This window comes from Artemia franciscana, chromosome 21 (genome assembly GCF_032884065.1).
Source record: "Artemia franciscana chromosome 21, ASM3288406v1, whole genome shotgun sequence".
NCBI classification, from domain to species: domain Eukaryota; kingdom Metazoa; phylum Arthropoda; class Branchiopoda; order Anostraca; family Artemiidae; genus Artemia; species Artemia franciscana.
The window spans coordinates 27,793,505-27,820,604 of NC_088883.1; the positions used below are offsets into that span (position 1 = coordinate 27,793,505).

The window sequence follows — 27,100 nt, forward strand, 5'->3', positions numbered from 1 at the left end:
TCCCACAGACAACTGCACTTTCAAAGTCAAATCACACCTTCTTAAGTTGTTTTGCGCCGTTGTTTAGTCCCAAAGACAGCTCAACCTTTAAAGGAAAGCCATAGCTTCTAAAGGTGTTTAGTGGCTTTAAGTTCTTTAGTGCCGTTGTTTAGTCCCAAAGACAGCTTCACCTTTAAAGGAAAGCCATAGCTTCTAAGGGTGTTTAGTGGCTTTAAGTTCTTTAGTGCCGTTGTTTAGTCCCAAAGACAGCTTCACCTTTAAAGGAAAGCCGTAGCTTCTAAAGGTGTTTAGTGGCTTTAAGTTCTTTAGTTCCGTTGTTTAGTCCCACAGACAACTGCACTTTCAAAGTAAAATCACACCTTCTTAAGTTGTTTTGCGCCGTTGTTTAGTCCCAAAGACAGCTCAACCTTTAAAGGAAAGCCATAGCTTCTAAAGGTGTTTAGTGGCTTTAAGTTCTTTAGTGCCGTTGTTTAGTCCCAAAGACAGCTTCACCTTTAAAGGAAAGCCATAGCTTCTAAAGGTGTTTAGTGGCTTTAAGTTCCTTAGTGCCGTTGTTTAGTCCCAAAGACATCTTCACCTTTAAAGGAAAGTCTTAGCTTCGAAAGGTGTTTGGTGGCTTTAAATTTTTTAGTGCCGTTGTTTAGTCCCACAGACAACTGCACCTTTAAAGTCAAATCAAACCTTCTTAGGTTGTTTAGCGCCCTTGTTTAGTCCCAAAGACAGCTGCACCTTTAAAGGAAAGTCATACATTCTAAAGGTGTTTAGTGGCTTTAAGTTCTTTAGTTCCGTTGTTTAGTCCCACAGACAACTGCACTTTCAAAGTCAAATCACACCTTCTTAAGTTGTTCTGCGCCGTTGTTTAGTCCCAAAGACAGCTCAACCTTTAAAGGAAAGCCTTAGCTTCTAAAGGTGTTTAGTGGCTTTAAGTTCTTTAGTGCCGTTGTTTAGTCCCAAAGACAGCTTCACCTTTAAAGCAAAGCCATAGCTTCTAAAGGTGTTTAGTGGCTTTAAGTTCTTTAGTGCCGTTGTTTAGTCCCAAAGACAGCTTCACCTTTAAAGGAAAGCCATAGCTTCTAAAGGTGTTTAGTGGCTTTAAGTTCTTTAGTGCCGTTGTTTAGTCCCAAAGACAGCTTCACCTTTAAAGGAAAGCCGTAGCTTCTAAAGGTGTTTGGTGGCTTTAAGTTTTTTAGTGCCGTTGTTTAGTCCCAAAGACAACTGCACCTTCAAAGTCAAATCACACCTTCTTAGGTTGTTTAGCGCCGTTGTTTAGTCCCAAAGACAGCTTCACCTTTAAAGGAAAGCCATAGATTCTAAAGGTGTTTAGTGGCTTTAAGTTCTTTAGTTCCATAGTTTAGTCCCACAGACAACTGCACTTTCAAAGTCAAATCACATCTTCTTAGGTTGTTTTGCGCCGTTGTCTAGTCCCAAAGACAGCTGCACCTTTAAAGGAAAGTTATAGCTTCTAAAGTTGTTTAGTGGCTTTAAGTTGTTTAGTGCCGTTGTTTAGTCCCACAGACAACTGCACTTTCAAAGTCAAGTCACACCTTCTTAGGTTGTTTAGCGCCCTTGTTTAGTCCCAAAGACAGCTGCACCTTTAAAGGAAAGTCATAGCTTCAAAAGGTGTTTGGTGGCTTTAAATTTTTTAGTGCCGTTGTTTAGTCCCACAGACAACTGCATTTTCAAAGGAAAGTTACACTTTCTCAAGTTGTTTAGCGCCGTATGTTTTGCGTGTTTTCACCAACTTTTCTTTTTTTTTAATTTTGCATCAGTTACTACCAAAAAGTCTGTATTTGCACATAGAAATTGATTCAACGGTTTTCCTATGTTTTTAAAATGTATATATTTTAGCAAGTTCTCACTTAGCCAATTCAACTAATCAGATTTCGTTATTACTGCCCGTATATACTTAACATTAATGCAGTGAGACCCATTTTCAGGCCTCCCAGCAGGCCTCAGCATTTTGAGTACCCATTTGCAGAGCTACCTTTGTTTAACCACACTGTTTTGGCGCGTTCTAATTTTGAAGCGCACGTATTCAACAAGCTCTTCGCTGAGTCGTACACACAGAACCCAAAATTTTTTTTTATTAAACCAACTCGAAACATGCTTTGAACCCAGTACTAAAAACACGATTCTGATATAAGAAAAGAGGGTACGTATTAAATATCCCAAAAACAGTCAACAACTTTGATATTTGTAGTTGGAGAGCAAACTACTTTGCGAGTATGTTGTGATTATTTAATATATTATTTAAATATAAAAATTATTTATATTTAATATATTATATCTAATAATAGAGGAGCTTAGGTTAGGTATTTAACATAATGCGTTCTGGGTGGTCTGTTTTCCATAATTTTCTAATGCAGTTTCAATAATTTTTTCTATAAAGTATTATATTTTCATCATAATTTTATATATTTCATTCTGATTAACCTAACGTCAATCCTCGAGTATTTTTGGAATATTTAACAAGTACCGAAAAGAGTAGTGACAAAATATCGCAACCTAGAAGAGGGATGTATTTTTAGATATTCATAATCAATTCCAATATTCATTGCAAACAACAAAGTTGCAACGATAAAAACGTTGCAACGTCTTTTATACTTTTTGTGCCTTCTTTTCATTGACTTATTTTTGTGCATTTAAACATTTTAATTTAGTGATTTTTTTTCAGATGTTCATAGTCACTTCTAGTGATTTTACATGGTCATAGTTAAGGCCGTATGCAGAGTTTTTGGTCGGGGTGGGGGAAGAGGGATATGACAAAACAACTTTACAAAATGTGTCTAAAATTTGTTTACATTCATTTCGTTTAAAAGTTTAAATTACAAAAATTTTGGGTTGTATGTGTTCAAACGTGGCAACCCCCTTTCACCCCCTGGATACAGCTTGGATCATAGTCATTTTAAAAATTAATTGAAATCTTTAGCATTGTACTCTTTGCATGGACTTTTAACAATTAGTTTTAACGGCTAAGGAGAAAAAGAAAGAATACTGCCTTATAGCGCTGTATAATAACTACGCTTTCTTTTGAATCACTTACATACGCCACTGACCCCCGTCCCAAACCAAATAATTGGGTACATAAGGAATTGAACCCTTGCCCACTCGGACAAAGGATATTAAATCCAGTGCATCAATCCACTCGGCTAGGACTGCTAGATATCATTTAGAGAAATCATTCATCATAATAATCTAATTGGTTTAGAAAACGTCAAAAACTAAATCAATTGGACTAACGCAAAATTTTTTAAACGGAAGAGTAGGCCAATTATATCTCTTCTTCTCTTATATGCCTTCTACTCTTTTCTTCATCATATATTTCTTTTTTTTGCCTTTTTTTGCACTTATGGCTTGTTCAGTGTTTTTATTCTTGCTATTTTCACAAGACTATCCCTGCGGGCATCATTATTGCAATAATTAAATAATCGTAGCTGTCGTACCCTATTGAACGCGTTTTGGACATAAAAAAAATCTTAAAAGGAACCTTGTAAAACCATAGAGCCTCTCAAACCAACCAAAAGTATTGTTAAGTTATGATAATGGATAAATATTCCCAGAATTTTTTTTTGCGTAAAGGGACAAATTGCAGCTTGCTAAGTCTGAAGCAAATAATTAATTACAATTAGTTTTAATAAGTGTTTTTTGATGATTCAATAATTGCAAACATATGCCGATTACGAGAATCCACTGCAATATATATTTATTGAACGCGTTGTATATACCATATTCACAGATGGATTTCTGATATGTGTCGAAGTTGATATCTAAGGAGGCAGATTTGTCTTTTATATTAATTATGTAAAAGGGAAAATCAAACAAGTTACAGATAAGACTAATTCCTATGATTTATTTTTATCCCGGAATTCAAAAAACTGAATGACAGTTGAAGTTCTACGTGAATTTAGAGAAATAACCGTAATTGAATCGAAGTGCACATATTTAATATTATACCCACAAAAAAATATTGTTAAGAGTAATCAGAAATATAATAATCAGAAATTAAAACTAAAGAAATATTATAAAAAATTTGTAAAGAAAATAATATTTTATGAAATATTGAAAGAATAGGCTCGCTTGAGAAACTAGCGTATGTTGGTATAGAATTTTTTTTTTTTTAGGGACAGTCTCATTCAGATGCCTTTAAAAGATTTAACCTTCTTTGCTAGATGATCGTGACTGTTTTTTTTTAGGTTGCATATCTCACTGTGGTAGTCCCTCCAGAAATTATTGAAAGAGACAGTCCAACAGATGTTTTGGTGCCGGAAGGCGGGTCAGTAAAACTTGTCTGTAGAGCAAGAGGCTATCCCCAGCCAACTGTTAAATGGCATCGAACTGACGGAGGAGATATCGTTCTTCGAAGTCCAAACGGCCAAAGGACACGCTGTACGAACATTGGTTTCCTGTCTTTTACTACCTTTCCTATTTATCCGTTAAACCCCAAATGGAAACGTTGCCTTTTTTATAATTATGGCACACTCACTTGTCACGTATATACTATATGAACAGACGTAGCAGAATAGACCTTTAAGCGTAGGATCCCAGCCATATATAAGGAAATATGTTAAGAAAACAATTCTTACTTCATAATATGCAGAATAATCCTAGTTAACACACATTGTGGGCGGAGAACCTTTATCATCACTTCTTTCCTTGTGTTTCCAGTTTTTCAACGACATTCCTGAATATTTGTGTCTATTCTCTAGGTCTTGAAAATTTTTTATAAAACGAATAGTCAAAAGCCATCTAATCTAACCAACCTAATGTAACCTAATTTATCACTATGTGTCTATGATATGTTTTTGTGAGAAATAATTAGATGACCTGATAGTGTTAAATTACATATATAGAGCATTTGAAAACGGGAAAATGTTGTTGAACTCATTTTTATTTTTCAGAATTTTCTTAAGAAAATTGTACAACAGTGAAAGAAGTAAAGATGATGGTTCTCCCCCTGCAAAATGTGTTAGAAATTAAAAGTAAAAATTAAAAAGTAAAGCAGTTTTGTGGAAAGCAAAATTGTCTATTCATTCCTTGCAATGCTAACAGTCTTAGAGGATTTTCACATGTGTTCACATAAATTGTTCTTTGGGGAGGGACATGGGGAAAGCCAGGATAGAAATTAATAAGGGGTAAGTTGGACATTTATGACAAAAATTTATTTTCTGGTAAGAAAGAGTTAATTTTTTCTCCTTAGATCAATTTTATCTATTTATCTATAAAAAGTCCAATTTATTTATATTTTTGCTTATTATGCAAGCGATATCAGAGCTATTGCAGAAACACCGTATTGACATTTTATGTACCCCCCAAAAAGGTAGAAAATTTATCGTTGCTATCAGTTTAAAAATCCCTTCCCGAAGTCAATCGTAAAAATAATTTTATTGAGATTTATCATCCCCCTCTGATTAAAAAAAAAATACTGGATGCTTCTAATTATATGGCTATACTTGGACCAGTCATTGGTGAGGCACACAAGAATTCTGATAGAGGGGTAAAATTCGAACAGACAACCAAACTAATACAATAATATAGGAAATCAAAGGGGGAAGTGCTGAGGCTTCGGGGATTAAATAATTTTTTATCCTTTTCTCAGGTACGGTTTTTAAAAACCTTATTTGATGAAAATGATGAAACGTGGAGATTGATTTACCGTTGTAATGTTTGGGTCATAGTACATTTCATAAGCTATTCAAGGACAATTTCTGTGTCATGATTCTTTAAAGCTCACAATTTAAGTATAAAAACCTAATTTTATTTACAGGGATGTAGGAAAAAAACTTAGTTTTAGTTCTTATAACATATTCGGAGACATTTTATTTTCAAGTCTTTTTTGTATTAACTCATTTTTTTTTAATTTACTCAAAATCAAAAAGGAGCTGAATTTCAAATTGTTTTGAAAACCTCATTTTCATAGTTTTATTTCGGAAACCTCTCTCAAAACATCTTTAGCTTAAAATATTTTGCCTTCTAAAACAAACAAATAGATGGTAAAAAAAACTATAAACAACTAAAACAATGTTTTAGTTTTTACGTTGTAAAACGTAACAACTTTGGAAAGAAAAAAAATTAAGACGCTAATATCTTGTCACTTGTAGCGGGGGGAGCCCCAAATCTATGGTCTACGGGGACATGTTCCCCTAAAACATAGATGCGCCCCTGTAAGGTCATGTTTCAAAAACATACCAAAAAGTATTTAAAATTAAAAATTTGATCTAGAAATTGCCTCAATTTGTGCAAGTTTCTTTTATTTCATAATAATTATAAACAAAATATTAGTTATTAGTTATAGTTTATGAATCGTTTTTGTCAATCACTCCATTTCTTTAAACAGATCAAAGAATAGATGGCGAAGTATTACATCTAACAAAGGTTAGTCGTCTGGATATGGGAATATATATGTGCACTTCAACCAATGGTGTAGCACCGGATGCTGTAAAACGTTTCACAGTGACGACTCATTGTAAGTATATGGTTAGTTTTATGAGCCAAAATATAAGCACATCATGTTGCGTCGGGCACAAAACAAAAAAAGCGTGTCTGAATCCAGAAACGAGATCTTATGTTTACAAAAGGAGGGAAACGCCCCTTAAAACTCAAGGAATCTTAATAGAAAGCTCTTCATCAGATTTAGCGCATCAAAGAACCCTACTTTAGAGGTTTCAAGCTCCTATATGCAAAAATGTGGAATTATGTATATTTTTTTTTCCCAGAAGATAGATCACGGATGCGTGTTTATTTGTTTTTTTTCTATTTATTTTTTCCCTTGGGGTGATCACATTGAACCTGGTTCTAGAAGATCCAGAGAGACTCAATTAAATATAAATTAGAACCTCTTTTTTTAGTGACCAAAAAGATTGGAGGGATACTAGCCCCTCTCCAACGCCTCTTTTTCTCCAAAGTCATCCACTCAAAATTTTGAGCATTTTTTCAGCATAGTTGAAAGGTAAAAAACTATGCCTCTGGGGATGACATGATCCCCACAGTCCCCCATAGTAACATCAATATTACTACTATGACTGCTATTACAACTATATTTAAGGGTATGAAGGTGAAATTTTCAATTAATTTTGAGAGGGAAGGTAAACTGAATCACAACACCGAGAGGGATGTTCAACTGGACAAAAGGCAATACTATTATTACTAATACTACTAATAATAATACCAATACTATCATTGTGACTGCTATTACAGCTATGCCTGAGATATGAAGATTTCAAGAAACTTTGAGGGAGAAAGTCAACTGAATCACAATACGCCATATTCATGCAGGTTGTCGAAAGGGCGCAACAGCACTATCTCAGGAACAGTTTGATTTGTGAAGTTGAAACTAAACAGGGTCTTTTATGGGGATTGTTGGATTAACCAAAAGGACATATTTGCATCCAAATGCTACTGCCTCTACTCATACTACTACTACTGTTACTATTACTACTACTTTACTGCTACTACTACCACAAAGCCTAAGGCTACAACTATCTACTATTACTGCTATTAAAACTAAGGATATTAAGGCGATAAATTTGGAATAATTTGAAACTGTATGGAACTAAATCAAAACACACTATGCCCACACAGGTTGTCAGGAGGAAGTATCAGGAATATTTCCAGAACGGTTGATGGTATTAAGTTGGAACTCTCAGCGTGTTTTGAAGGAGATTTTTAATAAACCAAAGGTGCTATGTGCATACTGCTACCACTGCTACTACGCAAGCTAAGAATATTAAGGTGAAGTTTTTATGGAATACTTTGGTGGATGCTGAGCTAAATTAGAATAAACTATGTGCATGTGGATTTTCAAAAAGGTGACAAAACAATATCGTAAGAACGGATTACATTATTAAGTTAGACCTTCAAGGATAAGTTGTGGCAGATTTTTTACTACTTAGAAGGCACTATTTGTATACTATTCAATAAAAAAACTAGTTTTTTTAACTGAAAGTAAGGAGCGATATTAAAACTTAAAACGAGCAGAAATTACTCCGTATATGAAATGGGTTTCCCCCTCCTCAACACCTCGCTCTTTACGCTAAAGTTTTTAATTGTTTTAAAAATTAGAATTATGGCAAGGAGTCAAACTTTAACGTAAAGAGCGAGAGATTGCAGAGGGGAAAACCCATTTCATATACGGAATAATTTCTGTTCGTTTTAAGTTTTCATGTCGGTCCTTACTTTCAGTTAAAAAAAACTAGTTTTTTTATTCAACTTCTGAACGTTTTTGATTTAATGCATGTTTGATTTTGGCTCTTGGTACATAAATTATCAAAATGAAATTTGCATACTAATTCTTTTTTTGGCTAAATGACTGTCTCTTAATTTTTATCAGACGATTTTGAGAAATAAGGGGTGGCAAGGAGGCGTAGTTGCCCACCAATTTTTCAGTTACTTAAAAAGGTAACTAGAAGTTCTAATTTTTAACGAACGTTCTTATTAGTAAAAAATATACGTAACTTAAGAATTAACTTACGTAACAAACTTTCATATTCTTATATTTTTATTATGTATATGATGGGGTTTGTCCCCTCGTTAATACCTTGCTCCTTATACTTAATCTCAAGTTTTGTCCGAATTCTTTAAGAATGACCCCTGAATCAGAAAGGCCGTAGAATAAGCTGTTGAAAATACTAAAAATACTTTAGCATAAAGAGCGATGTATTTATCTCCTCCTAAATACCTCGCTCTTTATGCTAAAGTATTTTTAGAACTCCTCATATGCTTAATAATCTCTGTTCGTTTTAGGTTTTAATGCTACTCCTTACTTTCAATTGAAAAAACTTTTTCAGGTTTATTTTTTCATTGTTTTTTTTTTTATAGTAATGCTAGAAAATCCTGCGCCCTTTTCACCAAGTTTCTCTTCCCCCATGACATATTCCTCCAAGGAAAGATTCTCCCACATAGCCCCCTCCCCTTAACCCAACCCCCCGAACCAGAAGAATCCCCCTGGAAACGTCTGTACGCTTCCCAATAACCCTTACTGTGTGTAAACACTGGTCAAAGTTTGTAACTTGCAGCCTCTCCCCCAGGGACTGTGGGGGAGTAAGTCATCCCCAAAGACATATTTATTATGGTTTTCGACTATTCAGAACAAAATGGCTATCTCAAAATTTTTATCCGTTGACTTTGGAAAAAATGAGCGTGGAAGGGGGCCTAGGTGCCCTCCAGTTTTTTTGGTCACTTAAAAAGGGCACTAGGACTTATCATTTCCATTAGAATGAGCCCTCTTGCGAAATTCTAGGACTACTTAGTCGATACGATGACCCCTGGGAAAAAGAAAAAAAAAAACAGCAAAAAAACAAACAAACAAATAAACACGCACCCGTAATATGTCTTCTGGCAAAAAATACGAAATTTCACATTTTTGTAGATAGGAGCTTGAAATTTTTTCTACAGGGTTCTCTGATACGCTGAATGCGATGGTGTGATTTTCGTTAAGATTCTATGACTTTTAGGGGATGTTTCCCCCTATTTTCCAAAATAAGGTAGATTTTCTCAGGCTCGTAACTTTTGATGACAAAGACTAAACTTGATGAAATTTATATATTTAAAAGCAGCATGAAAATCCGATTCTTTTAATGTATCTTTTAGCATCAAAATTCCGATTTTTTAGAGTTTCGTTTACTATTGAGCCGGGTCGCTCCTTACTACAGTTCGTTACCACAAACTGTTTGATTAATACTACCACTACAGTTAGTGGTCATTCACATGGGGCTTAGGCGTAGTCGTAGTTACGCTTAGGTTCCAAGTTTCTCCGTTCGCCTGGAGTGCTCTTTCTTGAAACTGATTCTAAGAGACCGACCAATCATGGCTTATGAATTTGGCGCAAGAATTGAAAGTTGTGAAAAATATGGATGACGAGGTTCAGGGCTTAGCGTATTTCTGTGGAGTTTTCTTTAAATTATGGTTATATATGCGTGCGGCATGCCAAGATGGCAAAACGAAAAGAAGGATATGGACAAGAGAAATCTTCAGGGAGCCGAGAAAATTGTTTGAAAGTAATGTCCTGCACTTTGCTTTATCGAAGTATTCTTCACGGTTCTATGTATTTACCCTCCATCGAAAACACCTTCCCGGAAAATCCCCCTCCTGTGGAAAATACATCCCGTGAAAAATATATTCCCGCTGAAAGAAAATAATTCCCAAAAATTTTCTTCCCAATGAAAATTTCTCCAGAAAATTCCCCCTGCAGGAAACTCCCCCGTAAAAAATGTCCGCACGTTTCCCAGTAACAAATACTATAGGTAAAAAATAGACAAATTACAAAACTTAAAAAGGCACTTAAACTTCTACAGCAAGAGATTCTGATTGCTTTATACTTAGGGAGGGAGGGTGATACTTCAAAGGGTGCATTTTAATCCCGAATCCCTCCACCTCTCATTGAGTCATCAGACAAATACGAAATAAATAACGACGAAGACCACACTGCCTTTCCGTCACAAACACCAAAAACAAGAAGAACAATAGGGAATTTTTTAAGACAGTGGGAAAAAAATTATAATGAATATTTCCGCCCTATGTCCAAGGGTCGTCTTCAGCAATACAAATAAGAAAAAACAACTTACGAGAGGATAAAATCATTAAAACTAAAATGAACAATTTTTCAAAACAGTCCCAGCATCCTTACCTCAGCGAAGTTCAACCAGGACTGAAAAATAAATTGTTATGAAACGAGGCAATTCAATGAAATGAAAGAAAATGATTTACAAACAGGTTTTTAATGCCAGCCTAGCTTTCTAGCTTTTTTTCAGCAGCCAAAAAAGCTAGGCCGAAACCATGACTTTTATTGGGGGGGGGGGGGGCATTTTTTTTGGGGGGGGGGAGCAAAAAGAAACTTTTAAAAACGCATAAAAAATGTGAAATTGATACCTACTCCCTTAAGATTTCTGGTCTACAAAAGTAAATATTACGTGAAAGTAAATATTATATCTAGTAAAACATTGTGTAAAAAGTAAAATATTGTAAAAGTAAAGAGTACCATTAAACCCCAGTTGTCCAGATTAAACATTGTTAAAAAAGTTTCTCAAACATACAAATAGTAAGCCAAAACATGGATTCTTACAAAAAAAGATATAAAATATATTTTCTTTTTCATGAAAAAGACTATTTTATATAAAAAAAAAGAGCAGAAATCAATTCCATTGATTTGTAAAAAAATTTCCACAAACAATTTTTCCAAAGAAAAATAAAGAACTTCAAAAAGGCAAAATTAAGCAGAATTAATTAAAAGAAATTACAATGAATGACCGAATGAAACTCGAAAAGAGTAAAAATTAACATGAGTAGGGCTGAAAACCCCCATTCTTTCTCAAGACCAGAACATAATTTGAAATTTACTGAAAACCAAATACATTTTAAATGTTTTTACCTTTCTTAATTTAATAAATAAAAAATCTTCAAAAATTAAATTTTGTAAAAAATTACTCTAGCTTCAAAAAGAGCAACACCCACGTGTCATGGCAAATTTGTGACTAAATTAAGCTGCCTTCAGCTACTTTGTGGTGAGTGATTTATTTAATTGAATCTACTCAGCTTTCATTGGGCCGCTAGCCAATTTCCTCAACACATCAGTAATGTAAGTTAAGGGTTAGGTGTTTTCTAACAGCTAAGGAAGATCTGGCGTTGTATGAGCACATCGCCAACTAAAATTCCTCATGGATCAACTCACAAATATTGCCTATTTGTGACTGAATATTGTGAAGTGCTTTTTGTTAGCTCTGACTTAAAAACTAGCATTCTCTTGCAAACAAAAATGACTTTATCGCTTGCAAATTATTGACGTATTTTTGACAGAGTAATGAAAACTGATTTTAGAACAGTATTGAAGCACAGCCAGGTGTCACTTGCCAGAATATTCGGGGGATTGGGGGGGGGGGGCAAAAGGTTTTACTGACTTACTGATCATTTTTATTGAGTGATTTGGGTGATTATTTTTCACCGACTTACACCGATCGTCTTCTGTCGATTTACGCCATTTATTTTCATCAGCCCATTTGCCTAATATAAAAATTAAGCCGATAAAATAGCGGTGGTTCACACCACTGTTTTACCAACTTTTTTTGTTACCAATTGTCTGAAAACATGGGGATGTCCCCTATGAGACAAGTATTGTATAATTGTGTAAACTGCAAATAAGAAATAAGTCCATAGGCTGAAATAAATAGTGTATTAAATAGAATAAATAGAATACATAAAATATTAATAGCTAACTAACTCAGATGCTTCTCCTTCCCTCGTCACTCTTGGTAAGGGGAGTCTCTGCAGTTGTGATCTTACTGCATTTAAAGCTTGCAGTGGTGAAGGTGCAGTGGAGGGTGCAGCAGCTGCTTGTGCAGTTGGAGTGGAAGGTCTAGTAGACGGTACTGGCGGTGCTTGAGATGGAGCTGGTTGACGCAGAGCAGGGGCTGCTTGACGGGAGACTGCAGCAGCTGCTTGGGGCTGGGGTGGACGGGGATTCATCGACTGAGATGGCTGTGGTGGTGCAGAGATTTTTGCTGTTGCAGCAGCTACAGCATAAAGAATCTTGTGACTCAAGTCTTTCTGTCCATAAAGCAGGCTGATAAGGTAACCAATTTGACGATTTACGTCTTCCTTAAATCCTTCAATTACATCAACTTTACTTTGTACTAGCGCAAGTTTATTATCCAATTTTTGTAGAATGGCCCCAAGTTTTCTACGAAACTCTCTGGTTTCCTCACGGAGAGCTCTTAATCTGTGAAAAACTAGAATTTCTTTCATCGATATGCCAACATTTTCGGGTAGCTGAAGGGCTGACAATGGATCAGGGTCGTCCATTTCATAATAGTTTTTCATCGGAAGGGCTAGCTGCTCGTATTCTGTTTTTGGTCTTGGCCTATAGTGCACCTCAACATAGTCATCCTCCGGGTAATATTCGTCATGATGGTCTTCATCATAGCCATATGATTCTTCAGGATGAGATGCAACAAATGAGATGGCGATTGTTGCCAAAACAAAAATCCTGGAAGAAAATGAAAATGTTAAGAATGATATAAATGCATGTAGAACTTTTTTTTCATTTGAGAGTAGAAAATAAATTGCCAGAGCTTTGTGTATCTGCTCAGAAGTAAAAATAATATGGATACAATTTCTTCATTATTTTGCATCTTTGCTGGTTTTCACCCATATTTATTTTTTGAATTTAGTAGTATTCGAAAATTGGTAACTGCAAATTGAATTGTTTTCATTAAGAATTTGATTTCTCTTGAGCAATTCAACTTAAGAGTTTAAAGGAAATGAAGTTTCCGCTTAAAGAATTATTAGGTTGCTTAAAAAAATTTCGACAAAAAGTTAAAAAAGTAATTAGATTTGATTTTCACTGTCCTTGGTACTTTTGTGATGAATTTCTTACTTTCATTAGTAGGTTTTGCCCTGGCACCTAAAAGGAAAACGTTTATTGTATTTTTGATAATTCCACAAAACATTCTTAATACCATATCTGGTCCCTCCTTCTAAAACTGCAACGGAATCTATAGCTAAGTTATAATCAGGGAGGGAGGGGGGTAGAACCTCCCTGTTTGCTTGGACGGATTAAAATGACAGGGTCAGATTCACAAATTACCAATGAGGGCAAAGCAACATGATGATGATTAGCTAGTAAAGAGTGACTTTTTTCGATAGTAGACACACAACTTCCTAAATAAAATTAAATTAAATGAAAAATAAAATAAAATAAGATAATGTTTAAATTAAATTAATTAAAAAATTAATTAAATTACTTAAATAAAATATTTTATAAAATGATAAAATAAAATAATAAAATATGTAGGCAAGAAACACATGCTTTCTTCTGGTTGTTTTCTTCCTGATAACTTTTTCTGTTGTCAGCTTCTTTGTAGACACCCAATTTCTGAATAAAACTTGGATGAGGATTGTAAAGCTATGTTGATCTGGCAACATTGTAAACCTACAAGCTATGTTAACCAGGTAGGGTATCCAATGTGCGGTGAGAGTAAGATTTCAGTTACACAGCAATTTTGGTCTCGGCCACTCAACACAAATGTGCGACACCTTTTCAGTTTGGCTTATACCCGAGAGGGCTATATTCATGCAGTTTTTCCTGTATTTTGTTTTCGTGTAATTTTTTACCATCCCCCTAAATCAGTTCTCAAGTATGTGTGTGCAATCGCTATTAAACTTCCAAGTATAGATTGAACAATTTTAAACTAAGGAATTGACAATACATATTGAAAAACAAGGTTAAGATGTTGGCTCAGCCAATAGCCTGGCAGCAAGCTGGCAGCAAACTATTCATGGGAAACATTACCCCCCCCCCCTCCAACCAGAATTTTGAAAAATGTATTTTCCTTTGTTTTCACTGAAAATGTCTTTTTGGGGTATTTTCACTGAAAATGTCTTTTTGGGTGGTGAATCCGGCCATAATATTTGTATGTCAATAATTGTTCTTGGTAATAAAATAGATTCGTAAAATAAATAAAATACAAGTTTTTTCAACTGAAAGTAAGGAACAATATTAAATCTGAAAACGAACAGAAATCATTATATATATGAAGGGGGTAGCCCCCTCCATTACGCCTCACTCTCTGCGCGAAAGTGTTTGTAAAATTTGTAAAAAGGTTATTATTCTAATTAAACGGTCCTTATGTGACAGGAGTCGTTCTTAAATAATTGGAACAAAAAGTCAAGCATTAGCGTACAGAGTGAGGTACTGAGAAGAGGCCAACCCCCTCATAGTTAAGATATATCATATCTTAACCCCTCGTATAAATCATAGTTAAGAGGTTGCTTAATATAATATTGAATGCTAAGATTGTCAAACAAATAACACAAACAAATTATTGTTTATATAGGCCATTATTTAAAAAATCTAATTTTAGAATTTTTTGAGGTACTGACGAGGGGAAGAAACCCCTCATATACGTAATTCGTCAATACCTCGCTCTTTACGCTAAATTTCGATTTTTTTCCAATTCTTTAAGAATACCCCTGAATCCCAAAAGCCATTTAATTTAAATAAATAGCTCTTTTGAAATTACAAAGAATACTTTAGCGTAAAAAGTGAGGTATTGAAGAGGGGGCGAACCCCCTCATATACCTAATAATTTCCCGTCGTCTTAAGTTTTAGTGTTGTTCCTTACTTTCAGTTGAAAAACTTGAAAAAGTTAAAAAAGTTTTTTAACTTAATTTCTAGTTGTTTTTTTAAATAACGCTAGGAAATCCAGCCCCCTTCAAGGAAATTATCTTCCCCATTAAAAATTCATCCATGGAAAGATAAAAAAAAACAAGAAGAACAATAGGGAATTTTTTAAGACAGTGGGAAAAAAATTAGAATAAATATTTCGGTCCTATGTCCGTTTTTAATGCCAGCCTAGCTTTTTTCGCTGCTGATCTTATAAGTCTATTTGTGACAGGTTCTGTGTTAACATCTATTGGTTTTTTATAATATTTCGTAAGGTCATTTTGAATTAAATTGGTGTATAGAGCATTAAGTGAATATTCTCCTAAATCCCTATTTAAGGAAATATTATTATTAATCTGTCACCACTGTTAAACCACTGTCTTAAAAAATTCCCTATTGTTCTTCTTGTTTTTGGTGTTTGTGATGGAAAGGCAGTGTGGTCTTTGTCGTTATTTACATGGAAAGATCCTCCCGCGTAACCCTCTCCCTCAGTCCCCCCCGCCAGGAAAAATCCCTCTGATAATGTCTGTATACTTCCCAATAACCAATACTATATGTAAACAATGGGCAAAACTCATAGCTTGCAGCCCTTCCCCTGGGAACTGTGGGGGATTAAGTCATCCTCAAAGACAAAGCTATTAGAATTCTCGACTATGTTGAACAAACTGACTAACTCAAAATTATTATCCAGTGACTTTGGGAAAAAATGGGCATGGGAACGGACCTAGTTGCCCTCCAATTTTTTCGGTCACTTAAAAAGGGCAATAGAACTTCTAATTTCCGTTCAAATGAGCCCTCTTGTGACGTTTTAGGACCACTGGGTCGATACAATCACCCCTGGGGAAAAACAAAAAGCAAATAAACACGCATTCGTGATCTTTCTTCTGCCAAAAAATACAAAATTCCACATTTTTGCAGATAGGGGTTTGAAACCTCAATAAGGTTCTCTGGTACGCTGAACCTGGTGATGTGATTTTCACTAAGATTCTATGACTTTTAGGGGTTATTTTTCCCTTTTTTTGAAAAAGGGCACATTTTATCAGGCTTCTAATTATTGATGTGGAGGGCTAAAATTGATGAAACTTATATATTTGAAGTCTGTATAAAAGTCCGATTCTTTTGATGTACCTATTTGCATAAAAATTCTACTACTGAGCCGGGTCGCTCATTACTTACAGTTACCACGAACTGTTTGATGCATTATATTATAAGTACAGTATTTTAAAGGGGTGCCTAACCTCTTAACAATTTGCCCTCATATGATTTAAATCTAGAATTATTGCTGCCAATTTTATATAAATCTATGAGACAATTGAAATGATATGATTATATGTCACTTCCATGTCAGAAACTCAAATGACCATAATTTAAGTAAACTGTTTTTTCTTTGTATCAAGTCACAAAAAGGCAAGGTTAATAAAAGTATTTCATCATAGTCCATTCTCCTATTATTTCCAAAAAGTAAGCAGCCATGAGCAAAAGTGATACAGGACATAAAAAGTGTTCATTTAGGGGAAATCCTCGCTTATGTTCTTGTCTAAGCAACATACACAGGGATGGCCAGGGGTGATTCCAGCCCAGGGTAAGGAGGGGGGCCTGTTGTCCCCCAGTTGTTCTGACAAATTTCTTTTACTTTACATAAAAGGAACCCTGTAGTATATCTTTCTCCCATTCTTAGGATCATGAAAGAGATCGCTATTGGGGATGACCTTCGGCTATCTCTCTGAAAATCCGAAATTTTTATGCAATTCATGCACTTTTTTTCAAACATTTGTTTTTCGTAGGATTATGGGGACGCATGACTTGTCCCGTTGCTAGGTTTTGAGTTATCCTTTCCTAAACATAAAAAATCAGTTTTAACTCTTCTCCATTATATATTAATTGGATTATTTGTCGTTAATATATATTTTGTTTGGAGACCAAAATCTACATCAAAACAAAAAGGACTTACCACATTGTAAATGCTTGTTGTAACATGTTTTCACTTCTATGTCAGAAACTTAAATGACTTTATTTTAAGTAAAATGTTTTTTTATATCAGGTCACAATGTGTATTTTTTATTAATGTATTCCATCATTCGTAACTATTGCCCCAGTTTGTCACCCAGAAGATCCCAAGCTAATTATATATTCCGGGGTTAATTGTCCGATAATTTTATGCCAAGTTATTTCGACAGTAATTGTCAATTCAACTTGCAAAACCTTTCCTTCATTAAAAACCATAAATTGAGTTTATCTCTGGATTCCTGACCAAAAATCAACCTGACAATTTTAAAAAGTTTTTTAAAATTGAAAAAGAAATATTGGCTAGCCAAAAATGGAACATAGAACAGGTTCAAAAAACTTTTTAGGTAAAGGCCCATAGATAGGACATCACCTACCTCCGCTTGCTAGGCTGGCAGGTTGGGCCTTTGGTCCTCGCTCACTCTTTATTAAGCCGCTGAATTTCAGTTCTTTTTCTTCTTTTAGTGCATATTTTCCGAAATTATATGTTTTTCTAGATATATATACGTATTTAGTAGGGTTAAAATTCAAAATCTCAAAAATCAGACATTCGGATAACATGCTTGAACTGGCCTAGAAATTTCGTTTGAAAAATATTGTTCTTCTTCTAACCTGTATTAGGGCCATACCCAGGATTTTTTTCAGAGGTAAAGGATTTTTTTTTGGGGGGGGGGGGCAAAAAAACCTTTAAAATTGTATCAGAAATTTGTTTACACTCATTTTTGTTACGTTTTTACGAGTTGGATAAACATGTCAGGGGGGAGGATTCAAACCCCCTACCCCCCTGGATACAGCCTTGCCTTTATTTTTAAGGGAATAAAAAAGTTAAAATTCATATTTTCTGTAAACATGGCTTAAAGATTTTTACACAGAAACCAAAAGAAGATGATGCAGTATGAAAAGAATATTGTTGAAAATCAGTTTTAAAATAACGGTATTTGAATACGTATAAAACTGTCACAAACTCGAAAGGACAACAAAAACGGTCGTGCAATTCAAGTTCATATCATTAAAATCAAGGATATATATATATATATATATATGTATATATATATATATATATATATATATATATATATATATATATATATATATATATATATATATATATATATATATATATATATATATATATATATATATATATATATATAAATTAAATAAACCAAGATTGACAATAAAGCTGCAAATAATTATTTTTTTTATTTGTAATTCTAGCAAGACTATTCATAGGTGCACACCTCCAACCATTGGGGGGGGGGGCTCAATATTTTACTAAGGGAAGGGGCTCATACAACAATCTTAGGTCATTATTTCATATGTGAGTGAAGTCCCCCGCCGTCAACTATGCTATGAATTGGTATGGATCATTCAGGGCGCCGTATCCGGGATTTGTTTTTTTGGGGGGAGGGGAGATTTGCAAAATGATTTTTTCGGGGGGGGGGGGGGGGGAACTTTAAAAAAAGAATTTTTTTCATTTTTGTAAGGTTTTTACGAGTCGGACAAAAAATTCAGGATAAGGGGTCAAACTCCCCTGGATACGGTCTTGAGGCCATCTATCCAAGTGTATATGGCACTAACATGTATCTATGGAAGACTTTGAACATCCACCATTTTTATCTTTTTTCTGGGTGTGGAGTCGGGGTTCATCCAAGAATTTGTATTAGGGTTGTAACTATAAGGAATCCATTACTTACCCCGTTATCTCTAGCAAGAGTAACGTGAATTTTTGCCTTGGAGGAGAGGCTAGATGCTCTAATTCCACTGAATTAAATCGCTGTAATATGCATTTAGCCACGCAGCTTCATGTTTGTAACAACTTTTTATTTTAAGTAAGGGTTATAATGTTGTACAATTATCATTATAACTTTTAACTTCTTTACAATGATTATAAGACTTGAAATGTTGCTGCTCCATAAGAAAAAGTAAGGAAAAACTGAAGATATTCTCAAAAATTAAACTAGGATCATATAAACAAAATTAAAAAAATTTCGTGTTTATATAGAATTCAAATATCAATTACAGAAATTACCATTTGATTTAACACCAGGTTTCTAATTCGAGCTACCCTTGACACCAGGTGCTCAAATCCTACCCCTCCCCCCTAGATTTTAGAATAGCTTTATTTTTTATTCTTGGAGAAACACCTTTTTTGCATTGTCTTTGAAAAAATTGAAATAACAACTAAGTCCCCAGGTTTTAAAAAATAAGTTTTCCCGCCTTAACATTTCGTGAATTGACGCCCCGATAAAGGGGGAAAAGGCATATTTATAGAGAATTTGAACCATATAGTCAGAGAATTTACTTGCAAAAAATGTTGTGACTCAAAAACTTCTGCTCTTTTTATTGGCTTAAAATTTCGCACAAAAAAAAAACAAATAGGGCTTTTAATAAGATAAAATAAGAAGCAGGTTCTACTCAAGTGAAAGTGCAGGACAGAATTGTTCAATTCTCAAGACACATTCTTGGCTTCACCGCCAGGCCACGACAGTGAAGCCAACATGGCGGAATATAAAATATAAAATCTGTAATCATCTAAATGTCCATATTATTCATAGCAAAAATAATGAAATTTCATATTTTGTAGATAGTAACATGAAGGCTCTCATACATATTGATTTCCGTGCATAATTAAAACAGGGTCACAGTCCCTAAAAGTGAAACAATCTGGATGAAAATCACACCTTCAGATTCAGCACATCAGAGAACCCTATTGTAGAAGTTTCAAGCTCCTATCAGCAAAATTTTGAAACTTTGTATTTTATGCCAGAAGAAAGATCAGGGATGCGTGTTGATTTATTTTGTTTTTTCCCCAGGAGTGATTGTATCGGCCCAGTGGTCTTTAAATATCGGAAGAGGGGTCAATCGACCCGAAATTAAATGTTCTAGTACCCTTTTTAAGTGACCAAAAAGATTAGAGGGCAACTAAGAGCCCTCCCACGTCCCTTTTCCCAAAAATCATCCGAACAAAATTTTGAAATAGCAATTTTGTTTGCTTAGTTAAAAGCCTTAATAACTATGCCTTTGAAGATAAAATGACCCCCTCCTATCCCCTCGGGAAAGGTCTTAAAGTTATTCGGGTGGGGGTGGCAAACTTTCTATAGAGAGATAATTTTTCAGGGGGTGAACTTTTCAGGGGAAGTTTTACTCTGAGGGATTTTGTCAGAATTTCTATACTAAATTATTTTTATAGATTTTGCTTTCTCTTTACCGACTGATTTTTACGCGTGGAGATGTTAAGGGTAATTATCAGGGATAAATTTTCACCAAGATTGAGTTGTCTAGAGGATATTTTCATATAGGGAGGGGGATTATTCCGTGTAATAGAGCCAGATTTCCTTACATTATTCAAATATGGCTCTGAAGCATGGGCGCTCCGAAAAGCGGACGAAAATTTACTAGATGTTTTCCAGAGAAATTGTCTACGGATTGTTTTGGGTACCTGGCTGACTGACCGTATTTCAAACAGTAGTTTGTACGAAAAATGTGGTCCAATCCAGCTTTCTAAAGCTAAAATGAAAGAAAGGTTGAGATGGCTAGGCCACGTTCTGCGGATGAAGGATGACAGATTGCCGAAGATTGTCCTGTTTGGTCAACCAACTGGGGCTAAACGGAAAGCAGGTCTTCCTCGTCTTGAGTGGGAGGATGTCATAAATAAAGATTTAAAGAAAATAGGAACTTCCTGGGAAGGTGTAAAGAGGGAGGCCTTGAATAGATTAGGTTGGAGGAGGAGCGTGCGCAGCTGTGTTGGCCTCAGGCGGCTTGGTGCTGCATTGATTTATTATTAGTAGTATTTAAGTAGTAGCATATAAGTATTATAGTAGTATTTAAAAAACGATCAGAAATTAAGCTAAAAAAATCACGTTTTTCATCTGAAAATATGGAGTAATATTAAAACTTGAAACGAACAGAATTTACTACGTGTACGAGAGGGGCTTTCACCTCCTCAACACCGCGCTCTTTGCGCTAAAGTTGCAATTCTGTCCCAATTCCTTAAAACCGACTTCTGGACCACAAGGATCGTTTAATTAGAACAATAAGAAGCTTTTTTTTTAAATGCAAGAAAGCTTTAGCGTGAAGAGCGAGGTCATGAAGAGGAGGCGACCCCCGTCGTTCCCTCCTAAACAGCCCGCTCTTTAAGCTAAAGTTTTTTACTGTTTTAGAAAATAGAGTTAATAGAAAGAGTAAAACCTTAGCGTAAAGAGCGGGGCGTTGAGGAGGGAACGGCCACTTTCATATATGGAGTAATTTCTGTTCGTTTTAAGTTTTAATGTCGCTCCTTACTTTTAGTTAAAAAAAACTTGTTTTTTTATTTAATGTCTATCAAGATCATACTTCTTCTGAGGGAGTTTATTTCTTGTTTCTAAAATATGGCAAATTTTCATGTACTAATATGAATGAGGAGCAACTCCAAAATTAATATATTATACAAATTAGAGCCAGCATGAATAATGTATTTAGTTTTAGCACATGTTGTCATCAAACTTTTTCCTTTAGAGATTCGGTTCTACTGACAAGGTTCACTCTTTACTTACAGTTCGTTACTAAGAGTTGTTTCAACGCTCTTTAAAATGTCAAGGAGATTACTACTCCTTCATTCAAACCCCATTTATTACATTCAAGCATAGCATTCATCTAACTATGCTACAAGAATGACAATCATCCCCGTAAAAATGCACCCCTGTCACATATATTAGAAGGAGGGCATCTGAAATATCGAAACTTAATTGCAGGATTCACGGCATTCCGCGAGTTCTTTTTATTCTACCCTGGAAATTTCCAGAGGGTGCTCATGATGGCCCCTCCCACCTTGTCACCTTCTATACCGGTAAGGATGTGAATATAATCATTTTGGTTAACAGAAAAATATTGTTTCCAATATGAAGGGATCGATCTCCAATATGAAGGCATCAACCTCCAGTACCCACATTTTATTTATTCATTTTATTTTTCATTTTATTATTTTAATGGTTGTGTTAATAGGTAAGTGGTTACGTGCAGTTTTTTTTACATTCGCAAACCCTCATAGGTTTTCTTCAGCTTGAAGGCGTTGTTTAGTTTATTTATTTATTTTTGAATGTGAAAATAGAAATCTTTTATCTCTTAATCATAATTGCAGCAGGATCAGGTGCATTTTACCCGCCTCGCCTGGCACCTGAAAAATTTATATATTTCTTGAAAATATAAATATACGTAAAGATAATTTAATGTATCATATACATGTATAAATTGAAATCAGATGCTCCGTGAACTTTTAGAACGCCGTTTATTGAATCCTTAGAGGGGGATGCGCCACCGCGGAGCATTACTGCGTCTGATATCTCGTTACACAGTTGTTTGATAGTTCTAAAATGGATTTGCTATATCAGAATTTTAACTCGATGGCTTGTTGGCGCTATTAGGGCTAAAAATAAATAAATATGCGTCCATAATATTTCTTCTCTGAAAAAAAAATGCAAAATTCCACATAGGAGGTTAAAATTCTGTATTGGGCTTTCTAATATACTAAATTTGATTGTGTATTTTTTTGTCAGGATCAGTCACCCTCTTAGGGGTGTTTTACCCCTTTCTTAGAAATGGAACAGGTTGTCTCAGGCTCTCAACCATTTTTGAGTAAATTGAAACTTAACACGTTTAACCTTTGGGAATCAGCATAAAAGTAAATTCTTTGGGTATAGACTTTGCTATCGAAATTCCGTTTTTAGGGACTTGGTTACAATTAGTGTGAATCACTCTTTACTTACAGTTTATTACCACGAAATATTTGATAAATTCACCGGGCAAAGCAAATTAGTCTGATGCAAGCTACCAGCTTAGTAAGGTTTTAAAATCAATCAGGTTTTTGAGAAGCCACGGATATTTTTCTCTCCAGAAATGAGGAAATGTTTGATCAGCCTATGAAAATGGGGGCAATAAAAACCGAATGGAATTAAAGCACGCTTTTTAACGCGGCAAAATGGGACAACAATCTCTCTTTTTCCTGTGTTGGTTCTATCGTGCTACATTAAAGGTGACATGGTGCCTTAAAAATCATTTTCAGAGTTTCAGCGCTGCATGACCATCACGAAAATAAATAGTTCATCATTGAATTCTCCAGAGGACTAGCCATTTTAAAGAGCTGTCCAGAATTGTAGGCTTGACTGCAAAGACAGTAAATTTTACGTTCCTTTTGTCTGGTATTTGGAAACAATTTTTCCAAGTGATCATTCTTTTCGACCGATTTTTAGTGTTTTCCACAGCTTATATACCAATAAAGTTATGAAAAATCGATTTTTTTGGGGGACACAGTGCGCGGTAGCGATGCTAGCGGCTGGAGACAGGAAACTGGCAGCACAGTTTAGATAACCAATATTGGTACCTAAGCTGTGTATGCAACAAAACAAAATCGCGTTCCCGCCTATGGTGTTGGAGTACGATCTACGCGTCCGAGCGCGGGCTTGAAGGAGGTGCCAAGTCCACAGCTCTGAACCAAAAGCTTCTCATGGGCAAGATAGGAGTTTTCAACTGTATATTGGTATCTAATCTTTGGTGTTCCCTAATCTAAGTTAGTGTCACTAATCTAAATTATGGCTGATCACTGAATTTATTTGAAGTAGTTTGCCATAAAACCTAAAAAAGTTTATAATGGACGAGACAGGGTGATCTTTTGAGGCGCTGTTTCACCTTAATAGCTTCGTAGGAAATTTTAAAGGAGGGATGGAAAACTTTAAAATATGATTAACTGAAAATAACTAAAGTGAATTAGACAAACTCTTTTTTACTTTGTAAAAGGGTAATATTTTTTCGCAGTTCATCCGGTAATTCACGTACCTAATCAACTGGTTGGTGCTACAGCAGGATCTGAATTAGTAGCTGAATGCAATGTAGAGGCTTCGCCCCGCTCCATCAACTATTGGCTGCGAGATGATACAGGCGACTTGATAGTAACTAATAATCGATATGAAACTATTGAGAAGCATGATCAACTTTTCAGCGTAACTATGACGTTGGTAATTCGAAATTTTACGTCTTTTGAAGCAGGACGATATCGCTGCGTTGCCAAAAATTCTCTTGGAGAAGTCGAAAGCACCTTAAAGTTTTACGGTAGGTAAAAAGGTTTATTCTCCTCGGCAGTTTTACTTTTTATATTATCCTTTTCAACAAAGGAGAAAAAAGTAATGGCGTCAATTAGTGGATAGGGGGCATTTGTCCCCAGGATTCACCAAGTATAACGTAAAAATAAATACCTTTTTGGTAATATTTTATATTCAAAAATGCCCTCTTTTGGCATTTTCACTGAAAAATGACAAATTTGTCCCTCCGTCGGTTTTGAAAACACATTTGCTCCACCTCCCTCCCCATTCCATGAATTGACGCATTTGAAAGAGTAGAATTATTGCATAGCTTGTATCCACCCACCTAACAAGGGAGTGGGAAGGGGGGGCTTTTATTCTAGCAGCTCCCTGAAAATTTATCGTTGTCTCCTAAAAATACAACAAATCAAAGATTTATAATTTGCTGTGTTTCAATATCCCCTAATAATTTCAATGTCTCAATGTCCCTAGGATAACTTCCCATACGTATATCTGCTACTGCATTGCGCTCGCTTGTAAGTCAACTAAATGTCACGAGAAAACATTTTCCTTTTTCAACTACCATTGAAATACTATTGTTGATGATGATGTTAACTGCCCCTAACCAGAGAGATCGCTTTTAGCAGTTAACTCTAAGACTCACTTTTGATAATTAAGTTCGCTCTATTAAAAATAGTACTTATTTCCATAAATTAAATATCACGGGTATTTTACTGCAATTGGTAAAGGTTGATGCATAAATTATGAAACAACAAAGTAAGTACATGTTAGTTGTTCCTACAGAAGTTTCAGTAATGACGGCATAATGCTTTTAAAATCGTCCATAGTGGGTAAACCTAAAGTTGCTACCACCTCAAGACGTTATTACGCGCAGCTAGGCAATACTATAGCGCTCCCGTAGCGGTTTAGTATACCTGCGTAATAGGGAATGTTTTCAACGGGCCATGAAGCCAGTAGTGACGGCAAAATACTTTTAAAATTACTCATAAGGGGTAAATCTGAAGTTGCTACCACCTCAAGACGTTACTACGCGCACCTGTGCAATACTGTAGTGCCCCCGTAACAGTTTAGTATACATACGTAATAGGGAATGTTTTCTAAGAGATGGAGGTACATGTTACGTTATAGGGACTTCTGACTATGAGATGCAGGTGTCTGTTATATAATAGGAAGGGTTTATTTTAGTTGTTATGTAACAGTTTTTGAGGTGTTGCATAATAATACATGTTAAAGTCCGTTATCCAAGCTGGGAAGTCCCGGTTGTAACTGAGGGGACAAACACCTGGGTGTTACGTAGTAATTGTGCAGAGGTGGGATGTGACGCAATCTCGCAAGCCTTGATAGCTTTTTTGGGGGGGTGAGGTAACCTTACGTTACTTGATAGATTTATTGGGAATGCGTGTGTGTTAACACGCATATCCCAATTTATACGCGTGCGTGTTACGTAATGACAGTGAATACGTTTGATGTTACGTAAAACTTTAAGAGATTTCATCTTCTTTCAGTGTGTTTTTGTTTTTTTCTCAGGGAACATTTATTAACTAAAGAATTTTGTCCGCAATAGGACTCGAATGGGATTCCCCTCAACAGAATAAAGTGATAGCAATGTGGACCAAGAAAGTCTTTCTAAAATTTTGGTTCAGCTAATACATTCTACATGATAACCTACTGCACGTAAGAAGAACCCCCTGTTCATGCATTCTAGATCGATTAAATGAATTACGTGTCCCCGAATGGCTACAATAATTGACACGCAGAGGGGAAAATCGATTCCTAGAAATCGCTTACATTTGGTATGCACCTGCATGTTAAGTAATGCTTTAAAGAGTGTTATCAGATAACACTGGAGGCTTGTTCTTAGCACATTTTTTAGTAATTGTCGTTTACTCTCTCTATTTTAACTTGAATGGGCTATCAGAAATGAAATAAAAGAGAGAGTATCATTATGGCTAGAATATGGTACACTTTCATGTACGATCAAAAGTCTTTCTTTTCTTCTTCACTACATAGAATTTAACCTTTATATTAGAGGCAAATCTTGAACAAGCATACCAGTGTACATGGGTTACAAGTTGATTAAATTGCATTAGTGAAATATATTGAAGTTTTATAATGGAACAAGAAATATAAAGGGCACACACTTTTATACATACACATTTTATTAATAAAAACAATCTTACAAGCATTATTAAAACACGGAAAAAAGCAACTCAAACTCGAAAATGGAAAAAAGAATACATAAAAAAGCTTATAAACGATAAAATAAAGGCAAAAAGAACATTGAATTGAAGAAAGGTGGGATTTCTAGCAAGCAATTTTTAGGGGGTTTGATATTAGAGGTAAACTTGAGCCCTACTAAGAGCTATTTCTGAGAGCTTCTAATGAAAATATCATATTTCTACGAGCCAAGACTATGCATATTCACGCCACCGTGTCAATATGCGGCTAGCCCATTCTAGAATGCAATTCCAGAGGGGGTGGGTTGTTATTAGAGGTAAATTCAATCCATATTAAGTGGTATTTCTGATCAGTCTTCTTAATATTAACTTTTCAAACCTATTCTAACACCCTTAACTAGGAAAACCTCTAAAAATTCATTCATTTTGCTCACACGTTCATCTAGTATGCTCAAATCATCAGTATAATCTAAATCCAGGATAGTTTTTCCTCTCCATTCGATTCCATGGTCTCGAATTGCCTTTCCTGTGCTCCTTAAGACAAAGTCCATCGAAATATTCATATAAAGGGGGATAGAACACAACCCTGCTTACCTCCTGATTTAACACAAAACCAGCTACTAACCTCATTTCCTACCTTAACCGCAGCAGTATTATTCTCGTACATAGCACAAATCACTTTAATGTATTTGTTT

General features: G+C 35.2%; 2 protein-coding genes across 3 annotated transcripts in view; one reads left to right on the forward strand and one right to left on the reverse strand.

The window, feature by feature from the left end:
- LOC136040543 (lachesin-like) overlaps positions 1–27,100 on the forward strand; it is an 83,533-nt gene that overhangs the window by 50,600 nt on the left and 5,833 nt on the right. For both annotated transcript variants that reach the window (XM_065724744.1, XM_065724745.1), the window contains 3 exons: positions 4,194–4,386; positions 6,335–6,463; positions 23,945–24,238. In XM_065724744.1, the coding sequence (XP_065580816.1) occupies positions 4,194–4,386; positions 6,335–6,463; positions 23,945–24,238 (616 nt within the window). The remainder of the gene's footprint in view (positions 1–4,193; positions 4,387–6,334; positions 6,464–23,944; positions 24,239–27,100) is intronic.
- On the reverse strand, positions 12,146–17,182 carry LOC136040816 (uncharacterized). Its single transcript, XM_065725148.1, has 2 exons — positions 17,103–17,182; positions 12,146–12,973 (listed from the first exon to the last, which is right to left on the reverse strand). Exons 1-2 carry the CDS (start codon positions 17,126–17,128, stop codon positions 12,193–12,195), a joined length of 807 nt encoding a protein of 268 aa, XP_065581220.1. The 5' UTR covers positions 17,129–17,182; the 3' UTR covers positions 12,146–12,192.